The following is a 13,700-nucleotide window of genomic DNA, read 5'->3' as shown; positions in this document are numbered from 1 at the left end:
CTTTTTTTTTTCTTTTTTCCTTCTCACTGTCGTCGGAGTTGGACGGCTTCAACTTTTCTGCTTTTAAATTGCCAAAAACTGGCGGGACCTTTGTGCTTCTTTCGGAAAGAAAAAAGAAGACATAAAGGACGAAAAATGGGAAGACATGCTGGATCCCCAAACACTTTCATTTTCACTTTTACTCTACAGGCTTGTTTCGAGACTTAGCAGCCACGGCCTATTTTCCCACCAGCACAACCCCCAAATTCATGATGAATGAGAGATTCAAGAGGAGATTGAGAGACTTTCACTACTACTCAGGGCACTACCGTCATAGACAGAGAGACTTCTTTTTTACTTTTTTCCACACAAGCATGGTGTAACCCGAGATTAAAAAAAAAGGGACTTGTGTTTCTGGGTAATGGGCCAACGTCGGATTCTTGTACGAAATTTTTGCTTTTCAATCAACTTTTTAGGTATTTGAGAACATGAGGATCAGAAACTCGATGTCTTTATCCTCTACTGTGTGGTCTGTGATGTGTCCGTCCCTCACTGCTAGTGTCTCGTTCATTTCAATCGATGGCTTGGAACATTCCAGGATATCTGCCTTATCTGCCTGGGGCGTATTATCACCATCGAAGCCAAAATTGACCATGGGGGTCGACAACTGGCAAAAGAGCACCTGCAGAGAAGAGATAAAAGCCTGAAGGGTTTAGACAAGTACGAGAGCTAGACCGTAGTGACGAAGGTAACCACGAAATAGACAAGGAGGGTCTGATAGTTTTGTAGTTATTCATCACCACGTAGATGCAAGTCACTTTGGAGAATTTACCATGGAAAATGACGGAGATGTTAGGAATTCGTTCACCATTCTCCATCTAGATAGACCCTTCTCGGATTTGTGAAGTAGGCAATGGATGTAGACTTTGGACCTGAAATCTGCATAGAACTGCGGCGAGGGTGCAGGTGAGGATCGTAAGGATCATCAAGTGTATGAGATACCTTGAGTCAAAGTCTAACTGACAAGCAGTTCATGGCTGCAAAGATTCATAGTGGTCCCACAGTGCCCCTACCTAAATGTGCCCGTTGGAAGAAATCCTTCTCTTCGCCTAAGCACACCGAGCTCATCTCACCGAGAAAAAGCCACACACCGAGATGCGAGCCCCATAATTAGGTTCGGGGCAAGCCCAGCCCCAGCTGCGCTAGCCTTTTCAGGGCTAGTACGACCGCACAAACTCTACCCTTCCTCGATTTTTCCCCTTCCACTCGAACATTTCCCAATCGTCGTCCAATTCATCAACACCACCACCAAAACCTCGGCAGCCGGATTTTACGTGAACAGCTGGTTTGTCCCCCTCCCCATTCCTTTTCTTCGACAAACTTCGTCGCTCTCTTCTTTTCCTATTTCACCACACCTGTCAAAACCGAAGAGGCTAACCTGACGCCGTCGCCGCAGTCAAAATGGGTGCCCTCAAGTATGTCGAAGAGCTCCAGAAGAAGAAGCAGTCCGATGTGATGCGCTTCCTTCTGCGTGTTCGCTGCTGGGAAGTACGTTGAAACCACCCGATCCCGATATATGTGGACGCACGACAAAGTTCAATTCTCCTCGATCCCGCTTCTCTCTCTCGATCACCCGAACCCGAAATTTTCGATGCTGGATTCCTTTCTACTGAGGGGTCTCGAGGTCCAAAATTTCTCGGTTTGAGGGTATCAAGAGAGACCAGTGGAGACGGGGAGAAAACTTTGCGTTCCTGCTATACACTCGTTGAACATTTGCTGAGAGTGCATCAATATAGCTCCGACAGCTGAATGTCATCCACCGCGCCTCGCGTCCCTCGCGTCCCGACAAGGCTCGCCGCCTCGGTTACAAGGCCAAGCAGGGCTACGTTATCTACCGTGCCCGCGTCCGCCGTGGAGGCCGCAAGAAGCCCGTCGCCAAGGGTGCCACCTTCGGTACGTTGCGAATCCATACGAGAGGGAACAGTCTGCGTCTCTTCAAGACCGAGCTGGTTCCCCCCGTACGACACCTACCAGCGATATGGATGAATTGCTAACGGGATTGGAATCACACAGGCAAGCCCACCAACCAGGGTGTCAACCAGCTCAAGTACCAGCGCTCCCTCGCCTCCACCGCCGAGGAGCGTGTCGGCCGCCGCTGCGCCAACTTGCGCGTCCTCAACTCGTACTGGGTTAACCAGGACTCCACCTACAAGTACTACGAGGTCATCCTCGTCGACCCCCAGCACAAGGCCATCCGCCAGGACCCCCGCATCAACTGGATCGTCGCCCCCGTCCACAAGCACCGCGAGGCTCGCGGTCTCACCGCCACCGGCAAGAAGTCCCGCGGTCTCAACAAGGGCCACCGCTACAACAAGACCCAGGCCGGCCGCAGAAAGACCTGGAAGCGCCACAACACCCTGTCCCTGTGGCGCTACCGGTAAACGGTTTCGCCCACTCGCACTGGACGATTCTGAAAAGGCTACCGGGCCGCTCGCGTACTACTACTGTCTTGCTACGAGGACGGCTTCGGCTGCCAGGTGTGGTGTTCGCGGAGGACACGACGACGGCGGTGGATCATCATCATCATGGAAGGTATTCGGGATATGGCCACTACTTTCACGACTTGGGAAAGCACTTGATATCATGCGCTGGAGTGTTCTTCTTCCTCTGGCTTGAGTCCCAGAGGTCAAAAAGGCTCAATCGATACGAAAAATGGAACACAACTTTTTCGAGGTTCTTAACTTTAAAAAACTTGGAGGGCTCGGCGTAAAAATGATGAATTATGTGATTTCAATGTGATACACTTGAACAATAAGTCGTTCCCTCTCCCTCGATCCTCGGTTCCTCGTGCTACATGCGATTCAGTTCTGTTCTTGTATCTATATCATATCCCCGCAAAGAGGACGCCTCTCCCACCCCCATTGATATAAATCCAGCCCTGCAACAATCTGTACATGACAAATAGAATACTACAGTTCCTAGGCCAAAGTTACAGAGCAAAATGTTGCCCCTTTCTACTGCATTTTCCGTACTGAAAATTTCGACCAGGGTTTCGATGGTGTGGGGACTTGCGATGCAAATGGATACGGCTGCGGGGACGGTTGTGTAATGATTCTCCCAGGTCCCTCTCTCAAATCCCACGACCTCGATTCCTACACAGGCTTGCGATGTTCCTTGATATGGTCCCTTTAGATACCTGAAAGACCGGTATTTATCATTCTTACGTCGTATGGTCAAGACGAAATTGATAACGAAGCTTTATAATTATGACTGATCCCTCAATCGTGCATCTACTTCTGTTTAATGCCGGTAACTGATTGCTGGTCATGATCAGTGAAGGAAGATTCCCAAATCTCATATTTCTCGCCGTACACCGTGCCATCGTGCCGGGTATTCTTTTCAAAGCCAAACTAAATCATCCGTGAAACGCCGTTCCACCCTGCCTAATAGGGATGCATATTCTGTAATACCAAGGCTGTTGTGAAGTCCATTGATTTCAATCTCCTCGAGATAAAGAAGAGACTCGTGAGCGAACAACACTCACCACTCCTTAGAAGCGGCTCACGTTGCTGGCCAGGCTGTACTTGGTGTGGCGGTGGCCAGCCATGGCGGGGTGCAGAGCAGTAGCCGGACGAGAGATATCGGGCATGATAGGGCTGCGGCGGGATTCATCGTAGTCAGGCTCTGATTCGTGGCCCTGCTCGACATCGTGAGCGATAGGGTGGCTGATGTTGGGACGGGGGCTGGTATCGTCGTTGCTCTTGCTCCAAGGAGTGAACTTCTGCGTGAGGCGCTTGAACTTGTTGTTCGGCTTCTCGTTGCGAATCGAGTTGCTTCTGACAGAGTATCCGTCAGCGTACGAATTCTTGCCGGAGGCAAGTGTGCCGTCGCTGCGAATGTTGCGGGCGTTGATGCCGTTGCTGCCATCCCGGAAAACAATGGACGAGATGATGTTGAAGAAACCAAAAGTGATGGCCAGAATGCCTGAGGCGAGGATGAGACGCCAGAGAGGAAGACCAATGGTCTCAACAGAGTAGGCGGGCACTGTGATACCCCCGAGAACGTGGCAGCCCATGACGACCATGGCAATTCCCAGCCAGCTGAGGCCATGCTCGGGCGAGAGGGTCGGCCAGTTGCGCATAAAATAGGCGCGGAAGACGTTGAGTTCGGAGATGATGAGGAAAACGGCGAAGCAAAAGGTGAAGAAACGGGAGGCCGAATCGAAAAAGGCAAAGTTGCCCTTGAGAATGGACATGACGATCATAGTCCAGGTGGCGGCGCTTACGGCCAAGAGGCCGATGATGTTGAACGCTCGGAAGACGTTGAGGATCAAGTGACCCGAGCCACGAAGGCTGGAGTTTTCAGAGAGATTGAACATTTTGCGATTGTAATCGGAGAACAGCCGTCGCGACGTTTTCGAGTTTTCGAGGCAGTCGTATGTATTTGAGTACTCGGTGGCTCTGGTGAAGAGTATCGAGATCCTGGGGCAGCATTAGTGACGAGTCCGAGATCGACAAAGGGCGAAAACCACCATACAAGTAAGGAGAGTATTGAGTGAATAGCGGCTGGTAATAAGCTCGGTAGCGATGAGGTCCGTAGCAAGAATTCGGTCAGTCCAAGCAGACGAGATAATCCAAGCGACTAGTGATTCGGTGGTAGAGTATCGAGCGCGAGGTTATGATTAGAGACGAGTAGGAAATATTCCTGGAAACCAGTCCAGGAGAGTTGGCGTTATAGAGAAAGTGCTGATGTCTTCACAAAGGAAGAAGGAGAGAAGGTGACGAGAGTATGAGGAGAGAAGGATTGTAGGCGAACAGGATTAGTAGATACCCAAGAACAGAAATTGTTCACGGCTGTTCAATGGGGAAAGAGGGAAGGGAGCTCCTGCCAGAAAGGACCGGTGGGTAGGTTCGACGTCAAAGGAAGGAGGGACGGGAGCTCCTTCTCCTTTAATACAGACAGGACCCTGATTGACTATGGACTTTTCTCCCACGACCTAAGGTTAAAGAAACATGGGGTGAAAGAGTAACGCAAAGCACCTAAAGTAAAGATAGGTAAGTAAATCTGTACCTTGCCCAGAGCAGTGCCCTTATTCCTTCTCTTCCTGCACGTCACCTGGGATTTTGTCATCCCAGCGACAAGGCAAGAGCAAGGTCTGGTATAGTTTGACCAAAGGGAGCCTGCCCGGTGGCCCTCTCCATTCGCCGTTTCGAATCACAGCCAAAAGTTTCGCGCAACCAGCAACCAATCATTCTGGCAGCGCCAGAGGGCCATCAGGGCCGGGATGCGTCGGCGGAGACACAGCATGGGGGAAGGAGGGGAGACGATGGAGCGTTCATGGGCTCTCTCACGAACGGCTTGGACGATCCCTCGACGTCCCGGGCGGTATGAGAACTAGGATACAGGGGTGTGGCCCGTGTGGGCAATGGGATATGCGGGAGAGAGGACCGGATCATGGAGAGATGCAGACGGTGGACTCGAGAGCGTGATAGCGGGACGAGGTGCGGTTGGGGTTCCAGACGACGCCATGCGGCGACCAGACGTGGTTTCAATGAGACCCCTGATCGAGCACGCGCAGCCCAGAGCAGCTAACAACTTTGTCTGTCAGTTATTCTCTCGTTGTCACGATATGGGTCGGGCAGCGGTGGCCTCGCTGCATGTGAGTGACACCATCTTCATCGTGGAGCTGCTGATAACCTGTGGCGCTCACCAGATCGTCGAAGGAGATACACCCGTGACACTCAGCTCGGCAAAGTGCAAAAGACGAGACGACGGAGGGTCTAGAGAGCAGAGACCATGACAGACATGGGTGGCATGAACATGCCGTGGACCGCTTTCATCCAATCGTGCGCTGAAAGTCGGACTGCTGCAGCTGGTTCAAGTCAAGGGCAAGCAATTCAGGCGCAACGAACCTATGGGAGGCGGCAGAGGTACAAAGTTGGCGGAGCAGGAGGCAAATATTCAAGCATTGAGAGGTCCAGACGGGATCCGAGGTAGGGATGTCTCTGGTATGGTAGACTGGGGGAGGTTTGCTCAGGGTTACAAACAAAGTGAACAGTCGAGAGTGGAAGGGACATGGCAACTTCTCAGTTCTCGGGCGCGATGCCGGATTGATTGGATGACGGGCGACGAGACTTCGTTTCATGCGAGTTTAGCAAAGACAGCCGCCGGCCGAAATGCCAGGCACACTTGTCCGCTGGGCGACCCCTGCAGGCGCCAGAAGTACCGATTCGCTGCAGAGAGTTGGGCTTGATGGGCCAATTCCAGTGTGAGCGGCAACGCAAGGTACCTAAACCGGCGTCCCACCCTGCGGCAGTGAAGACTTGAAGGCCGTAGGCCCGTAGCTGGCTCTTCCGAGTGCGATTTCGCAGCACGGGCGAGCCCCAAACCTCCGGTACGGAGTCCCCACCGTCATACCGACAGGGCATAAGTCTTTTATACTCCGTGCAATCCGATTCTATCGTTGAATAAATCACTGGTATCTAAGGCCATTTGAAATCATGATGCAACAAAGTGCGGGTTGAATCTCCTTCCTTAATGGTTCGATCATGTCTATGTCATTATTGAAGAACATCCCGAGGCATATGCAAATCCATTTTCAACTACTAAGCTAGCGAGATATATCAGACCAGCTGGATAACAAATCCTCAGATCAACATTGTCTGGGAAAGCTGACCTCGGTCTTCCTCAAAGACAGCCATTGGCTGCGGTCATAGCTCTTCGTGCGTCCGTCTGAGGTAGGCGGCTGAAGACTCTCCATGGCGCCATGATCACTTACAAGCGGTATTTCCAGATGGCCATGAAACCTGATCGTGAAACCAGAAGACTGGACAAGAGGCGTGCATCTACAGATTGCAGGGCGGCCGTGCCTCCGACAGCTTCCGGTGCATCAGACGGGGCCTGCATTCGATTTCCGAGTTATTTATGATGACTGTGGCCCGTCAACAGGGTCGCTTGGGAATAAGCGCCCGTCCGCGTACCACCTCATTTCGTGATGCCGCCTGTAGGTGAGGTCGTAGGCGTGGTCTCCACTCTCTAGACCATATTTGAGAATATCTTACGAGGACGACGATGATTACGCGCGCCAAAAAAAGAAAATATTACCGCCAATTCTAGAGCTATCCTAAATACAAGGCCCGTCTACATCCGCGGTTCAACCAGTTGAGCCGCGTCCCACGGCGTCTATCTGTCTAATTTAGAGGAAACCTCTTGCCGCTAGTCTTGTACGAGGTGGCCACGGCCAGGCCACCGTGGCAGTGCTGGCGTCAAGCAGCAACATCTTCCACATGATGTTGCTTCATGTTGTCCGATTTCCTCTAGTATTGACTTCGTGAGAAGGAAGCGGAAATGCTGAAAGCTATTGTGCTTCATCTGGTACTCTATTTTCTTGGGCAAGATCTTAATGCTTCCCTTGCCTACCTACCTTCCTCACGTTCAGGTCCTACCAAGTGAGGGACATAGCTTGGCCTGCTTCTCAGCTTTACAGAAAAAATTCTCAGTTTAATCTTTCGAGTCACCGACTGCAACAAAGACCTTCATTCATATCTTTTGCCCTTCTCTATGTTACGTCAGCGCCTCAAGTTCCGTTGCTTGCAGTCCGACTACAATGGTACTACACATTTCGGGGCAAGGTCTTTCGTTATATTAAGAGAACTACCAACGGAATCTTGGGGCACCATTTCCCCCAAGTTGCGTGACTGTATCTTCAGAATGGAAGTGTCAGGAGCAGATATCCCAACACTTGTCGAGAGGAACTGGGGAATTGTACAAGAAGACCTCGTCAATATGCTCTTAGGTCATTCTATCTTCATGCTTTTTTTCTTTTTTTTCCATTCCCAGCTCTTGGTAATTGGCAATATTGTCACGGTAGGTAATTTGCGCCTTCCAGATCGATCAAAAGAATTACCTGAGACGAAATAAGGTAGGTAGGTAGGTACCTTACGTCGTGGTACCAAGAGTCGGACACCTCAGTGATGGGTGAGCCATGGAAGATGAGATAAGATAAGGATAATACAGGATGAGGTCAGCAACCTGTGTGACTCGCACCTGCCAGGTTCCTGCCATTTCCCTGCTGCTTGGTGATAGCCCAAGGCACGTGAGCTCAAGTGGGTCCGTCATTGCCTTTCACTGTCACTTCTGACCTCCGTTAGCCTCATGACCCAATGTCAAATTCCTCTCCGCCAGACTTGCTGCTGATTGACCATCCTTCCATCAAACACAACGACAATTCGCGACCGACATCGCCCACAGCGAGGATTTGATTCGACTTGACCTGAATCGGTCAAACGCTTTTCGTCTCATTGATTCGTCTTCCTGCGACCAAATCGTGACTACCCAACTGCCACTTCCACTCCCATTTTGCTCTTTGTCTACGCCATTCCCGCGGCGTTCTCCGTACGTTGGGCGACCGTCAACATCTACGAAGGTCCCATCGCATTCTTCAAGCGGACGCGAAAATCCTCCACTGGATAATGTTGTGACGGTGTCCTTGCTCTCTGCTTGGATTTGGTTGGCTTTTGGTGTGGAGGACTTGAGCAGAAAGAGGGACTGGACGCGAGAATTGGAATCTGCAAATCGGCCCCTTCCACTTTAGGTTACCTGCGTCGTCTCTCTTTCCAAGCTGCAGACTGGTGCTCCTCCATAATAAGGGTGGTTTATTGTGCTTTCCATTGCATATGGTGAAGGCGCTTGACTTCGAGGTCGATTTGAATCTTCCCCGCTGCCATTGCGTTATCGCTTTCCTGCAGATCTCGCTCGCCATCGCGTGCTCTTGACAGACAAACATTCATCATCAAGGATATCGCTACCCAGGAATAACCACAATCATGTCGTACGAGTCATCCGCCACAGAGGTCGCTGAGGACTATCGTCAAGCTCTCGAAGACTTGACTACCAATGTGCGATTCGAAATTAGCAATCTGACGATGATTGCAAGAGAGCAGACTGAGCATGCCCAAGTCATCTCTGAAGTCTTGCAGGACCATATCTTGAAGGTAGGCTCTACCCTTCAGCTGTCGGGTAACCGCCCGCGTTGTCTACCAAGTCCTTTTCGAGCGCAGCTTGGGAAGTCACGAAGCTCCCTTTCTCCAAAGTAACGACCTATGCTGACATGTTTGACAGGCGCCAGCGCACAAGAAGCTCCCAGCCCTCTACGTCCTCGATTCGATCGTTAAGAATGTCGGCACTCCGTACACATTGTTCTTCGGAGCAAAGCTATACCAGACATTCATGGAAGCATACGCGGCTGTCGATGGTCAGGTTCGCCGCAAAATGGATGAAATGCTCCGCACCTGGAAGGAGCCTGTTCCTGGATCTCTGGACAAGCGTCCAGTCTTTGCGTCAGAAGTGACGGCACCTATTGAGAGCGCCCTCATCAAGGCTCGCACATCGGCGCTTCAGGCTCAGCAAGGAAGACCAGCGGGTCGCGGCCGACCTGCTGCTGCACCGTACCGCGAAACACCAACGCCGCCGGGCATGCGACCTGGCTCGAACCAGCCGATGCCTTACGGTCAACCTCCGCCCATGCCACAAGCGAATGGAAACCGACCTCCGAGTGCGCCTCTCCCACCCCACCCGCAGATGGCTCCTTATGCTGTACGTCCATCCTACCATTCAGCACTTGATATCACACACTGACAAACCTTACAGCCTCCTCCGCCGTCCTACAGTGCTCAGCCTTCGGCAGCTCCTGGTCCCTACCAACCCCCTCCGCAGATGCCATACGGAGCCGGACTTTCAGGACCTCCTCAGGCTGCTGGGATAAACAAAGACTCTTTGGGTCAAGATATCCAGAAGTTGATCGATGCGTCGAAGTTGGAGTTTGCGCAGAACCCCCATGATCATAGTATTCAACAAAGACTCAAGGCGTTGTTGGATGTGCAGAGCTTGCTTCAACATCAGAACTTGCCCCAGGACCAGTTGGTCCTCATTAAGAATCAAGTAGCCGATCTTGCCGTAAAAGTGAGGCCGTTCTCGGCCCAAAGCTCAACCCCTACTGCTACAACTGTCCCTCATCATCCACCGCCGCCACCTGCGGCGCCTGTAGTACCGTCTGGCCTGCCTCAGCAGCAAGCTGGAGTGACGCTTGATGCCCTCTTGGGCCAAGGAGCTCTTGCTGCCCTGTTGTCACGACAGTCAGCCACGCCGCAGCTTTCAACGCCGCCACCTCCTCCTCATGCTAGCATGGCGATCCGGTCTCCTCCCCCACAGAGGACCGAGCCGCAAAGACAGCCCAGTGCGCCGCCGGCGACAGATCCTATGGCATTGCTGGCCGGCTTACGGCAAGCTGGAATTCTTCGGGGAGCAGCCCCAAGCGCAACGCCGACACCAGCAGCCCCAGCACCAGTGCCTCCTCCAGGGATGCCTATGATGCCTCCCGGATTCTTGCCCCCTAACATTGCAAGCTTGCTGGCTTCCGGCCAACTGCCACCGATTCCTCCACTTGGGGGTATGAGCGGCAACCAGCTTGATGCGGTGGCCTTGAAACAACAGTCAGTTTGTCTATGAATATTGCTAGAAGCACGAACGCTAACCCTTTCTAGATTCCAGCCTCATTTGATCCCGTCTCTCTTTGAGCAATTGGGTCCTCAATGCACCCAGTGTGGTAGACGTTTCAAGACGGATGATGAGGGAAGGAAGAAGAAGATGGCGCACATGGATTGGCACTTCAAGGCACACCAACGGCTTGCAGAAGCGGAGAAACGAGGCCAGCACCGAAGTTGGTATGTCGATAACAATGTGAGTAACCATGGCTGCCCTTGTAAAGTTTTAGAATGATCTAACGACATGCAGGACTGGCTCAAGTCACGAGAGGCCATCGATGTCGACCATGTTGCGACTGCGGACAAGTCTTCGTCTAGTCCTGGCCGAGGGAAGAAAGAGGCCAAGCCTCGATACATTCCTGTGCCAGATGCATCCAGCGGGATCAATAGCAAATGTCCCATCTGCCAAGAGAAGTTCGAGAACAAGTGGCTTGAGACTGCTCAAGAATGGGTGTGGCTGGATACTACACTGGTCGGCAATCGAGCATATCACTTTAGCTGTCATTCGGAAGCGACACAAGCACGCGAGAGCACACCAGTCTATACGAAGAGAGCGCCTGAGCCATCGCACGGCAAGAAGCGCAAAGCAGAGGTAAGCCGAGTCGCAGCTCGCTTCGCAATATCGGCAGGGACTAACCATGGTTTCAGGGTGACCAAAAACCGTTTCGCGGGAAGATGAAGAAAGATAAAGACAAAGATACTGTGAAATGGCCCAAGGCGGAGCTTGACTACTGAGAGTTGAACAATCGACACGCGGAAACTCTTCAAGAAACGCCTGCCAACGTCATGCAACACACTCGGATATATCTGCAAAAGCTGACAACGGCATTTGCTGCATCTTCGTCTGCAGGACGCCTCATCGAGAACCATCACGCATTGCCGAGTCACGCCCATCAGCCTGTCATGGAGCATATTATCCTATGGCGGTGAGGTGACACAGTCGTGTATGCGACAGAACTGCCAATGCGCCCGTGAGAGAGACAGAAAAGCAATGTTCAATGGGGTTCGGTCTGACAAGAGGGCCAATCGTTGGGGGATCGGCACGGACGGAACAACGGAAAGCGGACACGAATGAAGTGTGGTGAGGCTCCGTTGTTCGGAGTTGCCGGGCAAAAGATCGGCAAATCAACTTCGATATCGCAGTTGATTCACCTGCTTGGCAAGGCTAGGCCGCATCAGCAAAGACTGCGTGGTCATCAGCTCAGAACAGTGGGAGAAAGTCAGGCAAGACGGAAGGCGAGCACACCGCAACACCATACAGGTGACAGCGAAGCATCAGGGGCGGCCTGGTCGGGTGTTCACATGGCATGCAGAGATTTTTCTTCCCCGTGTGCTATCGTGCCCCCAAGATATGGAGTTTATTAATAAATGAAATACCCAGTGCGGCGGCGGTCATTATGCAGCCCTGACAGGTATGGTTAGGTAGCAAGCGGAATAGAGGAATGTTACCCTAAACAAATCTTGAGATTGTGGTGCATGGAAAAGGAGTTCCGCTTATGATTTCCCTTGTGTGAGTTTACTCCACAGTAGCTCTTGTGATCCATGTCCCGGGGGAGAACAGCAGATGCGGTCGTTTCCACACTCCCCACAGTCCACAGTCTTGACTCTGCGCTAGGAGAGGTCTATCTGTCGCATCCCTGTCCAGCTTATGTTTGATTCGACAATTCCTTACAAGTTTTTTTTTTTGGGAGCATTCTGGTTTGGAAGTATTTTGGTGCATGTGGCGGGCTAGAGCTGATTCGGGCTACGTTTGGGAAATCTATGGTGAGAAAGGAAAAAAGGCCAAAAACTCTGAGGCGAGTTGGGCAGTGATTGGGTCGCATGAAGGCGGGAAAGATGGAGATAATAGGAAAGGAGGGAAAGGGAGGAGGGGTGGGTGCGAAGGGTGGTGGTTTGATCATTGATGGCGTTGGGTTTTCTTTTGGTTTCGGCACCGAAAAAGGATGAAGCGGCGGGCGAAGCGGGCGCGGGCGGGAAACGGTAGCCTTACGGTAGAGCTGGCGTTGGGAAGGCACGGCCGGGGGAGGATTCCTGTTGATTGCCACAAGCCTAAGGGGAGCGGGGGAGACGAAGTTGGCCGGTAACCCGGGGGCGGGATGAGTCCCCCGGCCCACCGTTTTGGGGGCTTGCCGGGCCTCGTGTCTTTTTGGGGTTCGGGAGAGGGTGGCACGGTGGCTGAGACAAAGGTGTTTCTCCTCTTTTTCCGTGGTTCGTCATCGTGTTTAAGACGACTCCATCGTACCGTTTATGTAGACTCGTTAGGTTGAGAAAGGGTTCGCCGGCGAAGCTACCGGTACTAGTCCCAACCATCATAGAGTTTGACAGGAGACAATAAGATGTTGCGGAGTTCGAGGCGGCTATTAATACAGCTGGAGAGAAGCCTCATTGGTGACATCTTCTGGATCTCGAAATCACATGTTGTTGAATAAATTTGAGGCGGCTCTTTCCTCTTTGACTTGGAATGTTGCAGTGAACATATACCTTATGTCATGACGGGGTTTGGAACCTATGAGGTGGTTAAATGCGGGCCGCTCAGTCAGTCTCGCAGCCAAGTTAGTCATGTCTAATCTGGGCTCTTTGTGTCACACATCAGGTGAGAGAAGTGTCAGAACCAGAACGGTAGACGACAGACGGTAGAAGATCAACAAAGCTGGTGTTGAGGTTTCCAAAGCTGGTCCGGAGACTTTGGAAAAGCACGAGGCTTGCAGGCCCTATGGCTCTGGGAGTCTGGAATCGAGTGGTTGGGCTTCTGGAACCCTTTGGGCCGCCTCTTTTCCCAGGGACCTCCCCGGCTTTCCAACAGCTTCCCCGAGCATCCCATCACCTTCCTACATAGTGCATGGTGCGCTACCAATCTGCCACGCTGCTTTTCCCCGCCGGCTCTGGACTGCTGCTTGAGGTTCCCAATATGGAACGAGATTGTCAGGTGGGCTTGGCCATCTTTTGTCTACGAGTCCACACTATTACCTTGCGGATGGTGTACCATGTCCCAAAAGGTCACCCTTGCCCCCCATCCCCCATCCCCCCCATGCAACCCCCAAGATTCTAATTCTTGATGGGCGCGGGGGGCCACTGGGAGGGTGGTGCGGATGTCGGTTGACAGTGGACTTTTTGCCCCTCCACCCCTCCATGCCCTCGGTGTTGCCCCCGTCCCGAGGGTAGTCCCAGCTTAGAACCTTC

General features: G+C 52.2%; 3 protein-coding genes across 3 annotated transcripts; 2 read left to right on the top strand and 1 right to left on the bottom strand.

Moving 5' to 3' along the window:
• Positions 1 to 1,440: 1,440 nt before the first annotated feature.
• Positions 1,441 to 2,420, top strand: rpl15 (60S ribosomal protein eL15; the record flags this gene model as incomplete). Its single annotated transcript, XM_053196314.1, has 3 exons — positions 1,441 to 1,527; positions 1,776 to 1,932; positions 2,053 to 2,420. The coding sequence occupies 3 exons, from the start codon at positions 1,441 to 1,443 to the stop codon at positions 2,418 to 2,420; spliced, it is 612 nt and encodes a 203-aa protein (XP_053046177.1).
• Positions 2,421 to 3,529: 1,109 nt separating this feature from the next.
• Positions 3,530 to 4,357, bottom strand: N0V96_006754 (uncharacterized protein; the record flags this gene model as incomplete). The annotated part of the gene is made up of 1 exon (XM_053196313.1): positions 3,530 to 4,357. The coding sequence occupies one exon, from the start codon at positions 4,355 to 4,357 to the stop codon at positions 3,530 to 3,532; it is 828 nt and encodes a 275-aa protein (XP_053046176.1).
• Positions 4,358 to 8,804: 4,447 nt separating this feature from the next.
• Positions 8,805 to 11,255, top strand: PCF11 (mRNA 3' end processing factor; the record flags this gene model as incomplete). The annotated part of the gene is made up of 6 exons (XM_065757814.1): positions 8,805 to 8,972; positions 9,100 to 9,573; positions 9,628 to 10,469; positions 10,521 to 10,716; positions 10,771 to 11,112; positions 11,169 to 11,255. 6 exons carry the CDS (start codon positions 8,805 to 8,807, stop codon positions 11,253 to 11,255), a joined length of 2,109 nt encoding a protein of 702 aa, XP_065613731.1.
• Positions 11,256 to 13,700: the final 2,445 nt, after the last annotated feature.

The sequence above is a fragment of the Colletotrichum fioriniae genome, assembly GCF_027942845.1.
Source record: "Colletotrichum fioriniae strain IMI 355084 chromosome Unknown scaffold_7, whole genome shotgun sequence".
Lineage (NCBI taxonomy): Eukaryota > Fungi > Ascomycota > Sordariomycetes > Glomerellales > Glomerellaceae > Colletotrichum > Colletotrichum fioriniae.
The sequence above is the reverse complement of the archived record's forward strand: the minus strand, read 5'-3'. Positions and strand labels throughout refer to the sequence as shown.